At 42.8% G+C, this 24,136-nt stretch overlaps 1 protein-coding gene across 2 annotated transcripts in view; it reads left to right on the forward strand.

The window, feature by feature from the left end:
* Positions 1–24,136, forward strand: part of SEC63 (SEC63 homolog, protein translocation regulator) — a 171,936-nt gene that overhangs the window by 53,828 nt on the left and 93,972 nt on the right. For both annotated transcript variants that reach the window (XM_033937487.1, XM_033937485.1), the window contains exons 7-8: positions 3,568–3,618; positions 12,275–12,383. In XM_033937487.1, coding sequence (XP_033793378.1) covers positions 3,568–3,618; positions 12,275–12,383 — 160 coding nt within the window. The remainder of the gene's footprint in view (positions 1–3,567; positions 3,619–12,274; positions 12,384–24,136) is intronic.

The following is a 24,136-nucleotide window of genomic DNA, read 5'->3' on the forward strand; positions in this document are numbered from 1 at the left end:
CATCCAGGAGAAAATAATACTAGATCTAAAAATGTCAGCTCTCTGAGAGTGCCCGTTTTCCTTCAGACTTGACTACAAGAAATTTACAACACAAATAGATTCTGACAGCATTTAAATTGACCTCGGAATGGTTTAATTTGTTTTTGATCATAAAAATGATGTGATGGGCATTAAACTGTTCCCAAGTTATTTTTTAAACAATTGCTGAGGAAATGAGACATTTGCTGTGAGATGAATGATTAGTTTGGCTTTAATATTCCTTGCCAGACCTTATTTAGAAAGGTTGATTTTGAAAACACTTTACTGTAAATATCCTGGAAGAGGCTTTATTTTAAAATGTCTTATATACGGAGTAATCTGCACTGGTTATGATATCACAGATTACATACAGTAATCTTTTTTTCATCAATAAGCAGGACTGTCGGGACACAGAAGTGAGTGGTGCTGCACATTGCTGGGACAGAGCAGGTTCCCCAGATCTCACAAACAAGTTTAAAGTTGCATAGCCCTTCCCACGTGCAGTGGTGTCCTAAGTATTGCCATACTGGGTCAGACCAATGGTCCATCTAGCCCAGCACCCTATTGCCAATTCAGGTCGCAAGTACCTGGCAAGAGCCCTAAAGAGTAACATCATTCCATACTACTGCTCCCAGGGCAAGCAGTAGCTTCCCCCATGTCATAGAAACATAGAAATAGACGGCAGATAAGGGCCCACGGCCCATCTAGTCTGCCCACCTTAATGTCCCTCCCCTACCTTTGCCCTGTGAAGAGATCCCATGTGCCGATCCCATTTGGCCTTAAAATCAGGCACGCTGCTGGCCTCAATCACCTGTAGTGGAAGACTATTCCAGCGATCAACCACTCTTTCAGTGAAAAAGAATTTCCTGGTGTCACCTCGTAGTTTCCCGCCCCTGATTTTCAACGGATGCCCTCTTGTTGTCGTGGGACCCTTGAAAAAGAAGATATCTTCCTCCGCCTCGATGCGGCCCGTAAGATACTTGAACGTCTCGATCATGTCCCCCCTCTCTCTGCGCTCCTCGAGCGAGTATAGCTGTAATTTGTCAAGCCGTTTTTCGTATGGTAGATCCTTGAGTCCCGAGACCATCCGGGTGGCCATTCTTTGCACCGACTCCAGTCTCAGCACATCCTTGCGATAATGCGGCCTCCAGAATTGCACACAGTATTCCAGGTGGGGCCTCACCATGGATCTATACAATGGCATAATGACTTCCGCCTTACGACTGTCTCAATTGCAGATTATGTGCAGATTATGTAGGGGAAAGGGACTGAGATTTGATATAACTCTTGGACAAGGTATATTAAGCGATTTACAATCAGGTACTCAAGCATTTTCCCTGTCTGTCGTGATGGGCTCACAGTATATCTAATGTACCTGAGGCAGTGGAGGATTAAGTGACTTGCCCAGGGTCACAAGGAGCAGTGTGGGGGTTTGAACCCACAACCTCAGAGTACTGAGGCTGTAGCTCTAACCACTATGCCACACACTCCTCCTCTTTAGCTCATCCTTCCAAAAAGCCCAGATCTGGTTACAAAAAGTACATTTACAATATAACAACAAAAATAATAAAATATAAATCTCAAGTTCTAGTATCAAAATTAGAAAAAAGTTTTTACAGCCTTCCAAAAAACTAGTAATCCATCTAATGACCTAATAGTAGAGGGAATTTGATCCCACAAATTAGTCATAACCTGAGAGTAAGCTTGCTTACGAGCAGTTTCCAATTGAAGAGATCATCCAGAGGGCAGACATAAACGTCTCTCACTGAGATCATAGAGAATGTGTAGGAATATAGTTTGGAAGTTTCTCCATCATATATCTTGAACCATGTTATGGAAGACTTTAAAAGCCAATACTAGGGCTTTCCAGTCATCAGCAGCAGACAAATCCAGATGAATGGGTTATGTCCATCTACCAGCAGGCAGAGATAGAGCACTGAATTGCCTGTAGGTTTAGTTAGGCACACCCCTGGCTTTCTAGTATATTCTGTCTCCAGCAGGCGAGTGGATGGCCATATCCAGCTCCTGGCTTCATCTGTATTGAAAATTTCTATTTGGCCTAGATGTACTTCTGAGTTAGCCTGCTATTTCAATGGAGCTTGGGGATCAGGTATGCTGGGTACCTGCTTTTAGGGCAAAGCTGGTGGTGCCAGTTCCCTGCCTTGACCCCCCTGCCCTTCTTGTTGGCTCTGGTCTCCCTTTGACTTCCTCCTCTTATATAAAAAAGGACAGGGTTTCCTGCAGCTGTAATAACCTCTGTCTGAATCCAGTCAGAGACAGAGCATTGAGTGCAAGTTACAAGGAAAAAAAACTCCAAAACAGCAAAACTAAATGGGTCAGAGACTGCAAATGCGAGTAGTGCTGTGGGACCCAGGGCTAAATGCTGAGAAAAAAGGGGTAGCTTTTATAGCAAGAAAACTAGCACAAAAATAGAAGGTTTTGCTTGCAATATCTGTTTTGATGTGCCCCATTTATGTGGTGCCTTTTTAAATGTATTATGAGCTTAATAAAGCAAAAATAAATCCCAGAGAGCTCTTTAGCAGATTGCATTAAGAACGTCCAAAGTGTGCCTAAGTTCCGTCCATAGAACTCGGTTCTATTTGAAGCCCAAACTTAACTCAAAAGTAGACCTGGTTTTCATTCATCTACAATATAGGCATCATATGGACGACCTTGATTGCTCAGTGTTATGTAAATGAATCAAAGGATGCCCAAATTGAGTCATTGTATAAACCACTCCCATTCCACGCCCATGCCTATTGAGTTAGGCGTGCGTTTTAAACATGAAATTGTGGCGGCATCTACGTCCTTTGGACACCTAAGTACTAATTATCACTTCTTAAGACCCTTAATTGGCTCATTAAGTACTTAGAGTGGACGCCTAAAGCATGCCTAACTTTAGGCATGACTTAGGTGCCCTTTATAGAATCGGGGCCTAAATGTCTGAGGTTTAAGGCAAACTGCCTTCAAAATGCTAAGTAACGATGTTCTAATCATGTGCACCTGATGTGTTACACCTGTGTGTGATTTGAACCACTTTAAGTGGGATAATATGTGGGTGTGTCCTAATTTATTCCTCAGTTAGAATACACATTTTTGTGGATATCTTTTGTTTCATGAGTAAATCAAGGAAATGTTTTGTTGTTTTATCTTCAATTACATCACTTTATTTTCCAGAGATAAATAAAGATTTGACATCGACATGTGAACATTTCTTAAAGAACTAAATATTTCATGGCGTGTCCTAATTTTTTCACATGACTAGATGTTTGTTATGTCTTTTTAATATTTTGAATTTGTCATAACTAACTAGTTGCGGTTTCTTTGTTATTTTGCCTTTTTTTTTTTCCTCTGTGTTGTTTCATAATATTCCAAAGGATATCTTCCTCTGTTTTGGTTCCTTTTCTTCTAGGCTCATTCTGTGACCATTAAAGCCATAAGACAAACAAAACAAAACAAAAAATCTATGGTTCTTTATTTAGATGGTTCAGATTATTCCACTTTACATCTGTATTAGCTCTAATTATTCCTCCTCTTATGTTGCTGTAGGTTTTGCTGGTGTATGGATTGGCATTTATGGTTATCCTTCCAGTTGCTGTGGTAAGTAATATTCCTTTTGAACATCTCAATGATTGGTTGACATTTAAGCCATTCCCACTGGTTTTCTTTTGTGAACTAATACTGTTTTCCAGATTTCAGGCTTTTTTATTTGTTTATTTATTTCAAAACAAGATTTTCTACATATTTTACCACTGCTATTCAGGATGGTTGCATGCGCCAATTTTTGTATCCATTAATTCACTTCAGACTTCTAGTTGAGGTCAGTATTATGCCATTTTGTACTGAATAATATATAGTCCTATTTAGCTGAATACAAATACCGAATACGAATAGGCATTGAGCTTTAACATAACCATCATGAGCATGACTTGGGTGTGATAGTATATGATGATGTTAAGGTGGCCAAACAGATTGAAAAGGTGACAACAAAAGCTACAAGGATGCTAGGTTGCGTAGGATGAGGTATGTCAAATAGGAAAAAGGAGGTATTGATGCCCCTGTATAAGACTCTGCTGAAATTTCATTTAGAATATTGTATACAATTCTGGAGAATGCACCTCCAAAAAGATATAAACTGATTGCAGTCGGTCTCGAGGAAGGCTACTAAAATGGTCAATTGTCTATGCCATAGGGTGTACAGAGACAGACAAAAAGATCTCAATATGAATACTTTGGAGGAAAGGCAGGAGAGGGGAGATATGATAGAGATGTTTAAATAATAATAATAATAATAATTTTATTCTTATATACCGCCATACCCAGCGAGTTCTAGGCGGTTTACATTAATTAGATTAGGATCCGCATAGACATGTAGATTTACAACAAATTTAGCCAAACTTGGCAGAAGAAAGAGGAAGATTTACAACAAATTTAGCCAAACTTGGCAGATGAAGAAGGAAAATTTAAAACAAATTTATCGGATTTACAACAAATTTAGCCAAACTTGGCAGATGAAGAAGTGAGAGGGTAGAAGAGGAAGGGGGGAGAAAGGGGCTATCATGAAGGAGGGGAAGAGCCGAGCAAGGGGCCCTGAGAATATCTGAGGGGTTGATTAAGGGTCTTGTTTGCTGAAAAGGTAGGTTTTGAGTGATTTTCTGAAATCGAGGTAGGTGGGGGCCTCGAGTATCATTTGGGCTAGCCATGGGTTCAGCTTGGCTGCTTGGAAGGTGAGGGTTTTATCTAGGAATCTTTTGAGCATGGCATAAATACACATGGCATAAATACACATGAGGTGAGTCTCAATTGAAAGGAAACTCTGGAATAAGGGGGCATAGAATGAAGGTGAAAGGGGATAGACCTAGAAGTGACCCCAGAAAATACTTTTCACGAAAAGCATGGTGAATGCATGGAACGGCAACCAATAAAGGTGGTGGAGATTAAAACTGTATTTAAATTCAAGAAAGCTTGGGACAAGTACATTGGATCTCTAAGGGAGAGAAACGTTTTTATTAAAATTCTTGCTATACTGCTTAAACTATAAATAAGAGCAAAGCGGTTTACAAAATAATATAAAATAGTAGTATAGTAATAAAAGAATTTCATTCAGATAGGAAGGCTCAATCAAACATAGCAGAAACATTCATATGCCGACAATACCTAGGAATTCAGACTGTCAAATCTACAGAGAAGGCCAGCTGATCCAGGATTCCATCATATTAGAGAATGGCACGGGAAAAAATTTGGCCCTTTCCCCGCAGCATCTGTACAAGCTTCAGTACTGTAATATTTAGCTTATTCCTTCCTTATAAATCAGTTCTGGCTGCTGAACTAGAGAAAGAGATATTCAGCTGGTAGGGCTTTGTTTATAAATTTATATCAACACAACTAATATACTACTTTATCCTAAAGCAAAAAAAAAAAAAGAAAATTAAGAAATAGAAATTTTTTTTTCTAGCTTTGTTGTCTGGTCTCTGCTTCCCTCATCTTCTCATTCAATTCCTTCCATCCACTGTCTGTCTTCTCTCTGCATCTTCCATTTGTTCTGTTATTGTGCCTCTCCCTTCACCCCCCCCCAATTGGTCTGGCACCCATCTTCTTCCCTTCACTCCCCCATAATCTGGCATCTGTCTTCTTCCCTTCCAGCGTCTTCTCCCCACTCTCTTTTCCCAATTTCCCTTCAGCATCTTCTCCCCACTCTGTCTTACCCATTTCCCTTCAGTGTCTGTTCCTTTCCTCCACCATCCTTCCCTCTCGCGACCTCACCGCCCTTCGGCACTCCTTGCGTGGCCCCCTCCCTCCTACCTACCCAAATCTATCTATCTCCCTCCCCTTTACCTTCGCGGCTCGTTTTGAGTAACTTTTCAAAGCCATCGGAGCCTGAAAACAGTATCGTGCGTGTGTGGGTGGAAGATTCTCTTCTGACGCAGGTTCAGCTTGCGGCCTTGTCAGCCTTTCATGGGTTGTTGTAAGGTTAGCGTTTGACTCATTCCTATTGTGATTCGCTTCTTGTGAGTGGTCAAAATTGCTCCAGCCTCCCGATCGACCCTATGTTCCATCTTGGGATCTGAATCTGGTTCTTTCAGTGCTAGTGCTCCCTCCCTTTGCACCGTTGGGTGCCTGCTCTTTGAAGGACCTAACTCTTAAAGCGTTCTTCTTGGTGGCCATTTCTTCTAAGCTGTAGGCTTTCTCTTGTAGGGCTCCCTTCTTGGAGTTTTCTAGGGAGCAGGTTGTCTTGCGGCCTGTTCCTTCCTTTCTGCCAAAGGTAGTTTCTCTTTTTCCTGTCAATAAGGCAGTGGTCCTCCCGGTGTTTGGTAGTTGGGAGAGCTCTTCTGAGCAGAAGCAGTTGCACAAGTTCAATGTTGGTCGGATTCTTTGCTCTTATGTGCAGAGGACCCAGGAGATCAGGAAATCAGATCATCTTTGTCCTTCTAGCAGGTCCTCATAAGGGAGATGGCGCTTCTAAGGCTTCTATTGTGCGCTGGATCAAGGAGACTATTGCTTCCGCTTATTTCCGTGGAATTTCTCAAGGCTCATTCCCCTCAGGGTCAGGCGGCTTCTTGTTCTGAGTCTTTGTTTGTGCCTCCAGTGGACATTTGTAAGGCTGCGGTTTGGACTTCCTTGCTTTCCTTTGGCGGACACTTCTGGGTAGACGTTCAGGTGCGTTGGGACACAGTGTTCGGTGAGCGTGTTCTGGTGTTGGCACTTCAGGGGGTCCCACCCGTGATGAGGACTGCTTTGGTACGTCCTACTTGTAAAGATTAACCTCTACCGGTCTGGAGAGTACTAAAGAAGGAGAGATTAGGTTCTTACCTGCTAATTTACTTTCTTTTAGCTTCTCCAGACCAGTAGAGGTCTCCATCTTGTCTGTTGTTGTGATGTTGTGGCTGTTGCACTGGCAGTTTGTTTTTTTGCTGCTGTTCTAGTATTTTTCTAGGGCCAGGGATAATTGAAGAACAGTGGCTGTGGCTTGGCTGGCGAACTTTGGGGACATTTTCTTTCAGGTATCTCTCCTCTGCATTTTCCAACAGCATTTGGGTATGTTAGTTATTATTCCTGTTTGGAGTATTGTTTATTTCTGTTTCCAGTTCTTAGTTCTGCTTGGCTATTTGGCAGATTGATAGAAATAGGAGAAGGTATCTCTTATGTATATTCCACAGTTTTGTTTTCAGTCTCCACCTGCTGGTCATGATTGGGATATATACCTAGTTGTAAAGATTAACCTCTACCGGTCTGGAGAAGCTAAAAGAAAGTAAATTAGCAGGTGGTAACCTAATTTCTCCTTTCTCCTCCTGTGGATTTCCACTTCATTCTTTCGCTTGGAATCTAGCTTTGCTTTATTACTTTCAAAAAGCTGAACTGCGCAGCATATTTACTCCATTTTTCATTCCCTTCATTCCACTGAATGGGCCAATCTGTGTTTAAGCCTACTTTTTTCACTTGGCTACTGACCTTTTTTTCTCCTTCTGCTTTGCTGAGGCTGAGCTGCAACTTGAGTTTTGTGCAACATCTCATAAGGCCTCGGTCATGACAGTTTTTCTTACATTCTCACTTCCACTATCATAGTTGGAATCTATACAGCAAATTCTTAGTTCTTCATATCTATTCGCATTTCTCTTCTGGCTAGAACTTTCTTTTCAGACATACTGCTCTCTTCAGCCAAATAGTTTTACGTTCATTTATTCTCTCATTTGGCCAACTCTCCCTCCATCCAATTTCATTCAGCTAGGGAGTCCCATATGTGAGAATATGCTGCCTGCTTGTCCTAGGATAAAGCACACTTAACTGTAACAAGTGTTATCCAGAGACAGCAGGCAGATATTCTCACATCCCACCCACCTCCCCTGGTTGGCTTCTTAACTTGCTTACGGAACTAAGGGGCATGAGTGAGCGTCGGGTGAGAAGGCAGTTGCGCATGTACGGTGCGGGTATTTGCAAACCTCTTAAAAAATTAAAGTGACAGCTCACTTTTCAGATTGTCCATGCTGGGCTCTGTGGATAACAATGAACATCAAGTTGCCACCTGAATTTATGAAATTCAACACACAAGTTCCTCAGAATGCTCGTGTGGTAGCCGTCCTCATAGGAACATTATAGTGTGTAGTTATATTATTTTACATTGAACAGGGATTTAGCATTTCGCTAAGACTTTGAACTGCTCTGCTCTCTCCATCCCCGACCCTGATGAAATCATGAAACGCGTCGGTGGGGATTGAGGCAGACCCAGTTTCATAAGCTAAGTAACTGCCATTGCAGCTATTCTTTAATAATGACAATTATAATTTATTTAAGCACTTGCACTTTATAAAATATTATGAAACGTTATAAAATAATATAACTACACACTATAATGTTCCTATGAGGACGGCTACCACACGAGTATATGGTGTGGCATTCTGAGGAACTTGTGTGTTGAATTTCATTAATTCAGGTGGCAACTTGATGTTCATTGTTAACTCAGTATTGCTATATTTGTGCACTATTAAGATTTTGGGGCTCTGTGGATGACATCACTCATATGTGAGAATATCTGTCTGCTGTTATGGTAAGTAACTAACTGTGCCGACTGGAAGGTCTAGGTCTACACTAAACAGTGAAGGAGAAAACCCACGCTAAAGGTCACACATTGGATGTACTGTTCAGTAGAAAGGAAGATATAGGGGACCGCAACTCCACCTCTATGAAAGTGTTATGGACTGAGAGGGGACATGATTGAAACCTTCAAGATAATGAAGGGAATAGACTTAGTAGATAAAGACAGGTTGTTCACCCTCTCCAAGATAGAGAGAACGAGAGGGCACTCTCTAAAGTTAAAAGGGGATAGATTTCATACAAACGTAAGGAAGTTCTTCTTCACCCAGAGAGTGGTAGAAAACTGGAACACTCTTCCGAAGTCTGTTATAAGGGAAACACCCTCCAGGGATTCAAGACAAAGTTGGACAAGTTCCTGCTGAACTAGAACAAACGCAGGTAAGGCTAGTCTCAGTTAGGTCACTGGTCTTTGACCTAAGGGCCGCCGAGTGAGCAGACCTCTGGGCACAATGACCCACTGGTCTGATCCAGCAGCGGCAATTATGTTCTTATGTGATATTGCCCTGGCAAGAAAAGTTAATATAAATATGTTATGAGTTAAGTAGATTTGATATCTAGAAACCAGATCTGTCTGGATTTCAAAGGCCAGAGATTAGTATCGCAATTCTACTCAAAGAATTTCGTATAAAATTCTTTTGTTGGTATTTAAAACTTTAATGACAAATGAACCACCTTATTTTTCGCAAATCTTGATCCTGTATTCATCAAGTAGAACACTTAGATCTTTGGATCAGAAACAGTTATTTCCTCATATAAAGAAGTAGTTTATGAACATACTAGTTTTTAAACCCGTTACATTAAGAGGTGCTAGAATATAGTCTGTCTGGCCTTGTGTCTTTATTCCTTTCTTTCTATCTTTCTCCCTGCCCCCTATGCAGCAGCAGCATTTCCCCCCCCACCCCCTGCCCCCCACTTTACTGTACAGCAGCATTCCCTCCCTCAAATTCTGACTGGATGGATCCACATGAGAGATCTGACAGTTATTTTACTTCATTTCCGACGGTCAAATTTTGTCTGAATATTTGCCCTGAACCGGGTCTTCAGACAATTGAAGTCATGCTGCAGGGGGGGGGGGGGGGGGGGAGGGACTTGTAGTGATATTGACGGCTTTCGGGCCAAGTTGCTGGCACCGGACCTCTTACAACTAAGATCCGGTGGGTGCATCTATTTCGGCTTCTTGTCCTTTCTGTGAATGAAAGACGAATGCTGCGGCACCTCCCTTCCGTCTATTGAGCTCTTAGTAGGCCACCCAACCTTGGACAAAGCGCGCCTCACTTCACCGGAAAACTCCGGAGTGGTGGCTTTGGTCTCACCCTCCTCCCGTTTATTTTTTCCGTCTTCTTCGTTGCCCCATTGGACTTCAACTGGACAAAATTAGAGACTATAACGGGATCAGGGCCGGCACGGAAAAAAAAGAAGAAAATATTTCCTACTTGTATCACCAACTGCCTCGCGCATGCGCACTCCTGCTGACCATGGACCTACAGATCACGCAGGTAAGAGTGCGCATGCGCGCTTAGCGTTTTATTATACAGTACATTACATTAGAGATTTCTATTCTGCCATTACCTTGCGGTTCAAGGCGGATTACAAAAGAGATAAAAAACGGAGGGTTACAATGGAAGAACATTTGTCCTTTCTAGAGAGGTAAAGAGTAGGTTATGTAGTTTCTGTGTGGCGGGAAGAGGGAGGGGGGAAGGACGGTAAGTTTGAAGTTAGGGCTGTTTCAGGAATTTCTTGAAGAGTATTTCTTTTCTAAACGTCTGGTGTCGTTATCAGTAGATTGGAGATTTGGTTATCTAGTTTAGCTGCTTGAGTGGCCAGTTCTGTTTAGGTTGCGGGCCTACCCGTTGGAATTCCTTACAAAAAAAATATGATTAGAATCTAATTTGGAATCTTTTAAATCATAATTAAAAGCTTTTCTTTCTAGCGATGCTTTTATGTAATTAAAATTTGTAGATTTACAGCAAATTCTTGAAAAGAAAATACAAGCACATTACCTTAAATCTTTTGTTTTATCCTTTCCTTTCTTTTTTATGAATGTATTTCTATTTACCTTTACTGTCTAGTCTTTTAAATTGGCACATTCCTTATAGAAACATAGAAACTTGATAGATAAAGGTCAAATGTCTCATCCAGTCTTCCCATCTGCGGCATCCAGAAGCACTTAACATTCTTATTCACACTCTAATTATTTCTAGGTTGGATTATTGTAATTCTTTATACTGTGGCATAACTCATAAAGAAATAAGAAGACTACAAATAATACAAAATACAGCTATAAAAATTATAACAAATTCAAAAAAATATGATCATGTTACACCTCTCCTACAAGATGCACACTGGTTACCTATTATACACAGAATAACGTTTAAAATCGTATTATTAACATTTAAAATCCAACAATCACACGAGCCGTTATTTCTGGACAGACTACTAATCCCTTACTCTTCACTAAGGACACTGAGATCGACGCAACAAAACTTATTAACCATCCCTTCTTTAAAAATAATTGGGACAAGAAGAGCAACTATATTTTCAGTACAAGCACCCCAACTGTGGAACAATTTACCAATTTATCTACGTAGCGAACCATCACTGGTCAAATTTAAACGCGGTTTGAAAAGCATTCTTTATAAAGATGCATTCAATACATAGATAAATAATTGTAATAAACACAGTACCTATTCTTTAAAGAATCAAATGAGTAGGACATCAACATGGAAACTATAAGTGCTTTTTCAATTTTAATTTTATTCTTAATCCTCTTTTTTCCCTTCATTCAAAAGATCATTAATACTAATCTGGATCTTTATTTATTCTTCATATTAAAACTATCTACTTTTAAACAGATCAATTATTCCTAACATTACCTCTTTCCATGAATCATTTTAAAATAACTGAAGCTCTTTTTATCAATTAATTTTCTTCATAATTTTTTTCTTTTTTCTAAATTGACCCTATCCTTATGTACAAACCTTAAATGTGTTTTTTTTTTTAATATATTTTTTCTTTTTTTATTCTTTTTTTAATTAATTTTATGAATTGTATAAATTGTATTTCTCCCTTTTACCTACTTGTTTCAGTTTGTATTAATAGAACATAATGATTAGTCTGTATAATAGTCTTATTTGTATTTGTATTTGTCATCCCTGGCTTTTACAATTATGTAATACGCATTGAAATATTGGATATTGCGTAAAATCAAAATTTAATAAACTTGAAACTTGATCCACTATCTCATCCTCTCCCTGTTGGCTAAGACTCTTTACACCTACATTGTGAGGTCATAAAGCTTTATGGTTATAGAAACATGATGGCGGATAAAGGCCAAATGGCCCATTCGCAGTAACCATTATCTCCTCTCTCTGAGAGATCTCGCGTGCCGAGAAGGTTTTACCATGAAGTGCGGGATAGAAATTCTTAATAAACTTGGAAACTTATTCTTTGTTTGGGACTTGAATTGAATCTGATAGAGTAAAAAGTGTCTAAATGGAGTGCCTAGACCCCAGTTTTCTACCACTTGGGGACACAGTTACAGTCTGTACTGTAGATGCGCTCGGCATCTGGTTTACTGGTGGTTTCATCATGAACATGAGTAACATAAAAATGTGACTTAAAACATTACTGTGTTCTTATTGTAGCTTTTTATTCAACAATCCCTTAGGGTTCTTGGTGGTATCGATCTATTCGCTACAGTGGAGACCAGATTCTCATACGTACGACACAGATTTATACATATTTTGTCTATAAGACTCGAAATATGGACATGAAACGTAAGTAGCGAGATGACTTTAAAGAGCCAGCAGCTCTATGATTTCCTGTCATCTTTATATTCAAATTGAAATACTTATATTGAAGAGCTTTTTCATTTTTGTGGGAGAGTAGACTCGCAGTTCCTTCCATTTAAATGAATGTATTTTTCATAAGGTGATATGTTCTGTTAAAATCAGACTTGATTAGAATAAGCATACTTGAAAATAATCTGATAGAACACGTTAGCAGGGTTGCTGCAAAATTAATGGTATTGGTCTTTGAATTAGGGAATGACACGGTGGCTGTTACCCATGGGTAACCCGCCGAAATGGGGAACGATGAATGGTCTTGTCTCTGCAGTAAAGTAAGCACGGATTGTGCATGCCATCAGCTCCCTCCCGCCCGATCGCCACGTCCCGCCATCTCCTTCCCTCCCTTCACCTTATGTGCCGAATTTAATTTTTCTTCTCCCAGCGGCACGCTTTCAACTAGTCACGCGCGGCTGCTTGAGTTGTTAATCTTCTCTGACGCAACTTCCTGTTGGTGGTTGGGTCATAGGAGAAGATTCAACAACTCAAGCAGCCGCGCGCGACTAGTTGAAAGCGTGCCGCTGGGAGAAGAAAAATTAAATTCGGCACATAAGGTGAGGGGAAGGGAGGGAAGGAGATGGCGGGATGCAGCGATCGGGCGGGAGGGGGCTGCTGGACCGTGCGGGTCAGAAAGAAATGCTGGGCCAAGGGGTATGAAGAGGGAGACAAATATTAAAGGGGAGATACATTGGGGGGGGATTATGTGCATGGGATATAGGTTCAGAGACATAATGGGGAGATACATGGGGATGATATATGGAACTGGGGGGGGGAAATGTCAGATACAGAGGGGAGATAATTAGAAATGGGGAAAATAGGAACACAGAAGTGAGATGGTTTGCGGAGCAGGACGGGGAGAAATTTTTTCCCTGTGTCATTCTCTACTTAGAATCTAATAATCTTAGGTTCTGGTGTTAAGTGAAAGTCTATAACTAGTTGAACATGATTAGCAGACCGTTCCTGTTAACACTAAACTACATTTTACTTGGAGTCGCTGCATAACTTGGGGGCTGGTGCTTTGGGTACTAGGCTGTGTATTTCTACTTTTTCTTTGCTTTGCATGCTCAGCTCAGTAGCTGAAGAACTGATCTCCTTATGTACTTAAATACATGTGTATGCTTGCATTTTTAAGCTTCCAAATATACCACATATTTGTTATACCACCCATCAAGAGAGATTGATTTATTCATTCATTCAATTTTCTATACTGTTCTCCCAGGGGAGTTCAAAACGGTTTGCATGAATTTATTCAGGTACTCACAATATATCTAATGTACCTGGGGCAATGGGGGCTATTAAATGACTTGCCCAGGGTTACAAGGAGCAGTGTGGATTTGAACCCACAACCTCAGGGTGCTGCGGCTGTAGCTTTAACCAGTTGCTTCTACGTGTTGGAGCAAAGTTTTCTTAACACAAACTTAAAATTTAGTAAATGGCGTTTTCATTGGTAGTTGAATGAGATTTGGTAAATGGCGTTCAGGTAGCATGCTGCTCTGAAGTGGCAGAAGGAAGTAAGTCCTTTCTGGCTGATTTGAAAGGAAGATTGAAACAAAAAACATGTTTTGCTTGTTTTCTCTGTAATGAATTTACTGCCTCTTCTGAAATATTGGGAATCCTAAAAGGGCTATGAAGAAATCTAATATACATTATGCATACTGTGCAGTGATGGTCAAAAAGCAAATGACATTATGAATTATTAGGAAAGGAATAGAAAACAAAGAATATTATAATGTCTCTGTATTGCTCAAGGGTGAGACTTTGCCTTGAGCATTGTATGCAGTTCTGGTTGCTAGTGCTGCCTGATTTCAGATTTGAATCGATTCACTGATTCACTTTGGGTGAATTGATTTGAATCAATTCATTTTTTAAAAAAATCGGCCTCCCGATTCGGTGACTGACCCTCCCCCCTTGACCCCTAAAGGAGGAGCGGCAGTGCTGCCTCTTGCTGGCTGGCTGGCCGCTCCTGCTTTAGGGGGCGAGGGGGGAGGGTCAGTCGGGAAGTGCTGTAGTGACCTCTGGCTTCCCCCCTGGCCTTCTGCTCTTACGTTTAGAACATCTGGCTCTCCTGCAATTCTTCCTCTATGTCTCAGATGGATGACCAAACTTCAGCTGTTTGCGGTCCCCAATAACTCGCCTTCCCTGTTTCCCCCAGCCCATTCCCCTTCCAACATAGGGGGGGAACAATATAATAAAATCATTCTCAGAGTTATGCTGCAAGAAGGGGCGGGGCTAGAGTATTCAGGAGCTCCGAGAAAAAAAATAAACAGCTTTTCATCCAACCAGGGGAAACCTCAGTGGATGGACAGAAGAAAGCCACCAATTAGTGCTCAGATTTTCCGCCATCCTCCTATTTGCAGCGAATGGTGAGGGGACAGAGTAGGGCTACTACTGCTTCTTGTTTCCAGATTTTTTTTCTGTTTACCTAATTACATCAGCGAAGCAGCCTGCAGAGAGGATCGCCGGTACTGTAGTGATCCTTGCAGGCTGCCACTGGTCTCTGGAACTATTGTTCTCTCTGCCGCGATCCTGCCCCTGACATCAGAGGAAGGGTGGGTCCGTGGCAGAGGGAATGATAGCTGCAGAGGCCAGTGGCAGCCTGCAAGGATCGCTACAGTACCGGCGATCCTCTATGTAAGCTGCTCCGCTGCTGTAATTAAGTAAAAGTTTGACCAGGAGGCCAGGGGGGAACATGCAGGCCTTTGGGGGGGAAGGGAGAGGGGGGTGCAGGCCTTCAAGAGGGAGGGGGGCCCTGATGTAGAAGTACACGGAGAGAGGAAGGGGGGGTTCAAAGAGACATTCATATGCTGGACTGGGGGTGTGTGGAAGAAATAATGGGTCTAAAAACAGAGGAGAGAGAGATAGATGGACAATGGGATTTAGGGAAGGAAGGAACAGAAAGGGAGAGAAGTTGGATACAAGGGATGGTGTGGAGGGGGTGGGGTGGAGAATAGAGATACTGGAAAGGAGGGTAGTTGGGAAGAAAAAAGGAGAACTCGTAGACCCTGGGGTGGTGGGGAAGGAGGGAGAGATGCTGGATGAAAGGGTAGTTGAGAAAAGGAGAGATGGTGGATCTGGGGATGGTGGGGGTCCATCACTGCAGCTGTGGCGATGGAGATGAAAAAAAAGGAAAGATGCCAGACCTCCAAGGAAGGGAATTGGAGGACAGAGATGGAAGATGGATGGTTAGCACAGAGAAAGAAGGAGACTTTGGCAAGCAAGTTATCAGAAGACAACCAGAGCCAACAAGATTTGAATAATGACCAGACAACAAAAGGTAGAAAAACTAATTTTATTTTCTATTTTGTGATTACAATATGTCAGATTTGAAAAGTGTATCCTGCCAGAACTGGTGTTAGACCGCAAACGTGAGCTAGGATTTAACAGAGAGGAAAAGTCTTTTTTTTGTTTGTTTTTGTTTACACCACAGCACCAGTGTGGGTAGGAGAGGGCAAAGGGGGTGAAGAGGCCATAAAATAAACCCACCAGGATGTTTGGGAAAAAAAAAAAACCCCACCCAATTGGTCAGGAAAATCGATTCAATAGGCTGAATCGAATCAAAATTTTTTTCCCTGAATCGGGCAGCACTAGTTGTTCCACCTCACAAGAGAATAACGGAATTAGAAAAGGTTCAAAGAACAATCAAAATGATTAAGGAGATGGAACTCCTCTCATATGAGGAAAAACTTGAGTGGTTGGGCTTTTCAGCTTGGAGAAGATGGGGAATATGATAGAGATCTACAAAATCCAGAGTGTAGAATAGGTAAATGGAGCTAGATTTTGTTTTGTCTTTCAAAAAGTATAGACTCCATGAAGTTGCATAACAAATAGTAGAAACCCATTTTTTTTTTCCTCACTCAACCAATAGTTGTATGCTGGTAATAAGTTCCAGAAGTTGTGGCAAAAGCAGCTCCTGTGCAAACAGTATATGATTCCTTACAGATGGGTTAAGTACCTCAACTTGTGCGTTGCTTGTAGAAGACATCAGTCATTTTCTTTTCTCTGCCCCCTTGTCTCTCCACGCAGTTCCCCCTCGCTTTGGTCTTAACTTCTGTAAGCGAGTTGAGAAGATATCTTTTCTTCCGCTCTGCACTAGCTTTTTTTTTTTTTTTTCCGAGATTTAATCTATTCTTGTTCGAGGCTTCCCTGTGCTAAGTGATTCCCAGTAGTTCTGGGAGAGCTCTGCCTGGGAGAAGGACTAGATGTTGGGGTCTGAAGCCAAGAAGGTCAATGGGACGATCTGGGGTCAGATGTAATCCCACTGCTCTCTCACCATGCGTCCTCCCTGGAGGATTCTAGTTTTCAGTTTGGGGCAGGTGACCAGGGGTCGGTGACAGCCCTAGATAAGGGCGAGGATCCAACGCTGCACAGGCTGTATATGCTGGCAGATTTAACTGAAGTTTTTACAGTTGCTCTGTGGAAGTTGGATTTAGTCCCCACAGGTTTCTACTGCCCAGCTGTCGCTGTTAAACAGTACCAAATCACAATCCACGTGCTTTCCTTCTCACCCAGAGATTACCAGATTGATAACAGAGCATTGGGAGACGCCTGAGGGTCCTCTGATGGGGGCCAGAAATTGTAGCCCTTGGCTTCTGATTTCTAGCAATTATTTTTCATACCTAAGGTAAATTCTCTGGTGGCTCAAGTTATTAAAATAACTTTATTTATTCAGGTTTTTATATAGTTCTCCCAGGGGAGCTCAGAATGGTTTACATGAATTTATTCAGGTACTCGAGCAATTTCCCCTGTCTGTCCCAGCATGCTCACAATCTATCTAATGTACCTGGGGCAATGGGGGGATTAAGTGACTTGCCCAGGGTCACAAGGAGCAGCATGGGTTTGAACCCACAACTAAAGGGTGCTGAGGCTGTAGCTTTAACCACTGCGCCACTCTCCCCTTGTCTCTGACTAGTGAAGGTGGAATGGTCCTGAAGGATTCTCAGGATCATAGTGTGGATTTAGTCTTCAAAAGGCAATTTGAGACATTGGCTTTAGCCCTTAAGGGTTCCTTTTGGATTGTGGGTCTGCCATAAGATGCTACACCAGAAGCCGGCCGCAGAAGGGTAGGGTGCCCTCCGGTGGTGTTGGCCAGGGTTGACTGTGTGGTGGATGCTATTTATGACATGCTCAGGGTCATGAGTAAAGTGTCAGCATATTCAATCTCCGCCCACAGAATACTCTGGATCAGGCAGTGGGTGGGAGATTTGGTGTCTAAGACCACCTTGAGCAAGCTCCCTTTCAAGGGGCAGATGCTTTTTGAGAAAGGACTGGACAACTGGATGACCAACATGATGGATCGTCATCCTAAGTTCTTGCCAGACAGTAAATCATGAGGTTCCAGGAGTTCTAGTCATGGTTCCTTTCGCAGTTATAGAAAACTACACTCTGGGTCTGCGGGCTCCTCATCCCTAAGGTCCTTCTAAGGCTCTGGAAGAGTTTTTGGGTGGCCCTAGAAGGGCCTCCACATCTGGTTCTCGTCCCTCCACAAATCCTAAGAAGTCCCAATGACACCAGGTTGGCCTCCGGGATCCCTCGCATAGGAGGGAGACTCAGAGTTCAGGGAGACTTGGACACAGATTCATCAGACCAATGTACTGGACATTATTCGAGAGGGCTACAAACTCAAATTTTGTCATCCCCTTCAGGATATCTTTCTGGTCTCTGGCAGGAAGACCAGAGAAAGCAGCCAAAGACAGAGCAACTGTGCAAAGGCTGTTATGAATTGGATCCATAGAGCTGGTGCCAGACGCAGGTTCAGGCTCAGACGGATACTCGATGTACTTTGTCATGCCCAAGGAAGACTCAGAAGATCGGAGACTAGTCCTAGATCTCGAGTCATTCAATGTAGCATTAAAGGTTCCCAGATTCCGGATGGAAACTGTGAGATTGGTCATTGTCTCGTTAGCTCTGGGTGAATTTTTGACAGAAGCTTACCTTCATGTACCCATATTCCCAGACCACAGGAAGTTTCTCAGGTTCCATGTGCTAGAGAGCCATTTTCAGTTTTCAGCGCTGCCCTTCAGCTTGGCGTCTGTGCCTCACACCTTTATCAAAATAGTGGTGGCAGCAGAGCATCTGTACAAATCAGGTATTCAAGTTCATCCACACTCTGATTGGCTAATCAGAGCACCATCCGAAATGGAATGTCACTGGGCAATGTCTCAGGCAGTCCAGCTCCTGCAGGATATGGGGTGGATTATGCATTTCAGAAATAGCCTCCTGGAGTCCTCTCGGTGTCTGGAATATTTGGGGTCCTGTTTAACTTGGAAGAGGGCAGAGTTTTTCTTCAAGAACCATTCAAACTGACGCTCAGATACTATCCTGCAAATTTTTGGAGCTACCAATGCCTGTGGCTTGGCATTACCTGCAGGTGCTTGGCTCCATGGTAATGACCATAGAGGTGATTCCTTGGGCAAGAGTCCATCTGTGCCCCCTGCAGAGTGCACTGTTGGCACATCGGTCACCTCAGAGGAGTGAGCATAGAAGGCAGTTGCGCCAAATTCTTCAGTGGTGGCTCTGGCCAGGGTCATTATCCAGAAGCCTCCCTCTCCACATAGAATCTTGGGTGATCCTGACAACAGATGTCATTCTTTTTATGATTGAGGGGAGGGTTATTGTGAGGGTCATCCAGTACAAGGGCATTGGTTGCCCTCCTAGAGGGTATGGTTCATCAACCGATTAGAGTTGAGAGCCATTTGGTTGGCCCTCTGATTCTTCCAGGCGAGGCTGAAGAGCAAATCAGTCAGGATATTCTTCAACAAGGCCACAGCCATGGTGTATGTCAACAGACAAGGGGAGCAAAGAATGCTCCACTGCTGCTTCACTGGGCAGAGGCCCATCTGAAGGCCATCAAAGCAGCTCATGTAGTGGGAGTAGCAATGTCCAGGCTGATTATCTCAGCCGCCAGACCCTGGATCTGGGGGAGCTGTTCTTTTCCCAGAGATGCATTGTGAAATACTGGGGTGGCAAACATTCGATCTCATGGCATCAGCAGACAAGAAAGCTCGTTATTTCTTCAGTCAAAGGTCAGAGCCGGGAAGCATTGGAATACTTACCCTAGTATAACCTTGGTCCCATGGCCAATGATAGACCGAGTCCTGCGCGGAATAACAACTTATCAAGGACTGGTAATCCTGGTGGCCTTGGATTGGCTGCATCATCCTTTATATGTGGATCTAGTTCAGTTGCAGCAAGACAGCTATCTCAGACTTATCACTGCACCAAGATCTCCTGTTCCAGGAGCCCATAGCCTTAGAGAATCTGGAATGCTTTGGGCTTATGGCATGGCTGTTGAACGCAGCCTTAGCGCAAATGGGATATTAGGATATGGTTGTCACAAAGCTTATGCAATAAAAAGCTGGCTACTAAAGCAGTCTGTGTGAAAACATGAAAAAAAATTTTCAGCACTGGTGCAAGAGGAAGCAACTAGATCTCATTTGCAAAGTCCTGTCCTTTCTGCAGGAATGCCTAGAGAAGGGTCTGGTGGTGAGATCTCTCAAGGTTCAAATAGTTGGGCTGTCATGTTACAGAGCTCAAGTGGACAGAAGGTCTTTGTCTTCTTATCCAGATGTGTCCAGCTGATCCCTACGTGGAATCTCAGCACTTTTGTGGCCCCTCGCTAAAGCACCATATGAACCTGTGATGGAGGTGTATATCATGAATCTAATCATGATAAGTTTTTTGTTTTTGCTTTTTCTTTTTTCTAATGTCCTGTCTAATTTAGATTGTAAGCTCTTCTGAGAAGGGACTTTCTATTGTATGTTACAGTGTAGAGCACTGCATACACCTTTTCAGCGCTATAGAAATAATAAATAGTAGTAGTAGTTATGATCACTTTGGCAAGGAAAGTGTCGGAGCTACAAGCGTTATCCTGCAAAGAGCCTTTTCTTAAGTGCACGGGATAAGAGATGTCTTTATGAACTATGCCTTCCTTTCTACCGAAGGTAGTTTCAGCTTTTCATGTCAACCAGGAAGTTTGGCTTCCTGCTTTCCAGCCCACAGGTAAGAGGAAACAGGACAGTATTGAAGTTACTGAATATTTAGGAGATTTCTTCTGCATTATCTTGAGATGACAAATGAGTTCCACTTGGATCACCTATTTGTCTTAACCAGTGCTAGCCTTCGGGACAGACCAGCCTGGTGAGAAGCCAAAGACCTTCTGTCCACTTCTGTAACATGACAGCCCCAACTATTTGAATCTTGAGAGATCTCACCACCAGACCCTTTTCTAGGCCTTCTTGCAGAAAGGACAAGATTTCGCAAATGGGATCCAGCTTCTATTTCCCGAGGGGTCCGCATGGCTATTTTTTTGGCATACATTGGCTATGGAAAGCAACTGCCATTTGCCATGAAAGCTCACTGTACCAGAGGTGTGGCATCTTCCTGAGCAGAGTTCAGGGCAGTACCATCCAACAAAATATGTAGTGCATCCACATGGTCTACCCTCCATACCTTTATGAAATTTTACAGAGTAGACGTGGCATTCGGGTCCTCTGTGCTTGTTGTAGCCTCATCTGTCCCGCCCTAGACTCAAGGGACTGCTCTGGTGCGTTCCATCTGTAAGGAATCTTATGTTTGCACAGGAAGGAAGGATTAAATTCTTACCTCAATAATCCTCTTTCCTGTAGAACAGCATATGATTCCTTATGCCCCGCCCTGGCAAATACTATTATGCCTGAGGAGGCTTGTAGTCTTGGAAGAGTATCCAGTAACTTGTTTGTGGCAGCCAAGGAAGAGAAACAAAAGCTTTTGAAGAGGCGACATGTTAGTATCAAAATGTATGTCAGCACAGTTGTGCTTTGAACTATACAAGTGTTAGTTCTAGTTGCACACAGGTAGGTGGGTTTCTTGTGTTTCACCACCAATCTTGTTGCACTGTTGGGTAATTGTTTGTTAACTTATTTATTGCAGAACAGCTTGAAATTATATGGATCGGGGAGGTGCCTGAAACCCCCCTTGTTTTCATTTCTTCTAGGGTTTATCACTTGCTTTGGTACAGACTGAGAAGCGGGAGCACTGTCCAGAGAGACAAGGAGGCATAGAGAAAAAAATGATTGATGTATTCTGCAAGCAACTTGTAAGTTGAGGTAGTTAACCCATCCATAAGGGAATCGTATGCTATTCTACAGGAAAGAAGATTATCGAGGTTATCTGTGAGGTCAGTAGCATGGAATTTTGCTACTCTTTGAGATTTTGCCAGTTACTTGTGATCTGGATTGGCCTCTGTTGAAAGCAGGATGCTGAAATATATGGATCTTTTGGCCTGGCCCAGTATGGCAATTCTTATGTTTTTAGATTACAGATATGCTCAAAAGTAGAGTTAAGTGCTGAAGTGGACTTAATTCCTTCTGCCATGCAGGTAAGAATAGTTCTCGGAGGACAAGCAGGCATTCATATTCTCACACCTAGGTGACGTCGTCCATTGAAGTCCATCGTGGACACTTGATAGCTTATAGACAGAAATTTCTAGTAGCGCTGCACTGAGCATGGGCAGGTGTGCATTCTTGCCTGATGTTCAGACTGACCAGTTTTCATTTTTCTGCAAATCATAGAGGATGCATCTGTGTTCTCCACCTCAGCATGATTTTAAGTTTTCAGTGCCTTTCAGTTTGGGGTTTTTCATTATTTACTTTCCATTATTTTCTTTTCAAATTTTCCCTCGTATTTTCTTTAGTTTTTACAGCACTTAGAAGTTTCCTTTATTTTTTGCCAGTTCCTAGGCCTAACTTTGGCCAGGGCCTTGTCCTCAGTTTGAGTGTGCCCCTTTTTAGTTCAAAATGGAGGACTTTAATTTGGCTGGGACCCTTTTTATCCAATGTTGAAGATGACACTTCAAGAGGTGTGCCCACTACAATTAAGTGATCTCAGTCATGGACCTGCACTCTTGGGTGTATCGGGTGTCTTGGGCCTGACAATGATCTCTGTTTACAAATGCATTTGAGAACACAGAGCTTGGTAGGTTCAACAGGAGAGACTTTTTGGCTCCTCAAAGGCTGGGCCATTGGCACTAGAAGCATCAACCTCGATGACTGCCAGGACATTGGAAACATTCGATGCCAGTGCACTCCCAGTATGTTTCCACCTCTTTCATATCTGGTGCTGGTAGTAGGCCCCGGGACTGGTCAGCATTGGAACCCAACACCGATGATGCATATGGGTTTGATGCCATCCTTATCGGCACTAAAGACCATGATGTTGAGGGGTGGGGAAAGCCAAAGAAGCACAAACATTGGTCCTTTTTGATTCATGGTGTCTAAACGCTGGGGCATCTGTTTCTGGTACCTGAGAAGTGTCGGCATCTAGAGGGTAACACCTCTTCCTTGGTTGAGGTACCAGTGCATCAGTGCATGGGTCTGCTTCCAGTTTGGCACCAATTCTGTCTCAGACTGTTCTTGACCTGACTCCCCAGCCTTTGCTATTGTCTGCCTTTGTGCGGTGATGAGCTGGCGCAGATTCTGTATGCACTCTGCTCGGGCATTGAGGATACTTGCACCAGTTGACTCAGCCCACTAGCCTTCTTGAGGGTCATTCTTGGTCTGTGGTGTGATCCTTGGTACCAGAGCCCTGAGGGTACTGGTGTCATTATTAACCCATGTGGTATCATCTTTATTGGGGGAAGCTTTATTGGGGGAAGCTTGTACCTCAGCACCCTTCAAGGCGTGGACATAGATCCACTGAGCTGAGGCAGGCTGAGACTTTCCATTCTGATTTTGGAGACAAGTCTAATTAGGACTATTCATGGGTTTCAGATGAAGATCTTCATTACTTCTTGGAGAAGGAGTCATACGGAGTCACTTCTGATCCTTCACTATCTCAAAAGAGCAGGAAATTGTCACCTGAGTCCCTTTCCTTTTTACAGATTTTGTTGAAGATGGCTTCAGCCATCCAATTTAACTTATTTTTTTGGGAGACAGGGGAGCCTAGGGAAGAGTTTCTGTCTATTCTGGAGTATGAGTCTTCTCCCAGGGAAAGGGTCTCGCAGTACAATAAGAACAGCCAGTAGCCTGTTCTCATGGTGACCAATCCAGGTCACTAGTACCTGGCCAAAACCGTATCCTTAAAGATGCACTGATGAAGAACTGGGAAACTCCTCTCTTGTTGCAGGTCACACCTATGAAAGTTCCCAGATTAGAGAGGGCCCAGCTACCTCGCAACTCATTGGTTGTTGAATCCGCTGTCAAACAAGCTAGTAACTCCAGGTGGAGAGGCCAGCACTCTAGATTCATTTGTAAGCAAAACCTTTTAGGCCTCTCTGCTAATTGCATGCATCCAGTCCTATCAACTTTATACGAGCATCTATTTGAAGTCTCTCATATGTAGTATGCTAACTCTTGTAGTTTTTTGCCCTCCAGAGCCGGCCACAGAGTTTCACCAGCTGGCCAATAAGCAGCTGCAGTGTAGAAAATCTGTCTAGTAGCTCCCACAATTCTTTTGATATTGTGTCCAGACTCTCTGCTCTCGGTGTGTGGATGCACAGACTTTTTTATGGCTGCCTTTCTCTGATCTAGAACTGACAGTTCAGGAGAGGTTAGCATATGTGCCCTGTCCCAGAGGCAATATTTGGGGGGACAAGGGTGGATAAGGTCTCATAAAGATGCACACTGTATCATCCAATCCCTTTCTCTGCAGCTGCAGCCTTCTCTACTAGGAGATTTTCCAGTGGGTCCAAGAGGCCGATCCTACTACTC

This window comes from Geotrypetes seraphini, chromosome 3 (assembly GCF_902459505.1).
Source record: "Geotrypetes seraphini chromosome 3, aGeoSer1.1, whole genome shotgun sequence".
Lineage (NCBI taxonomy): Eukaryota > Metazoa > Chordata > Amphibia > Gymnophiona > Dermophiidae > Geotrypetes > Geotrypetes seraphini.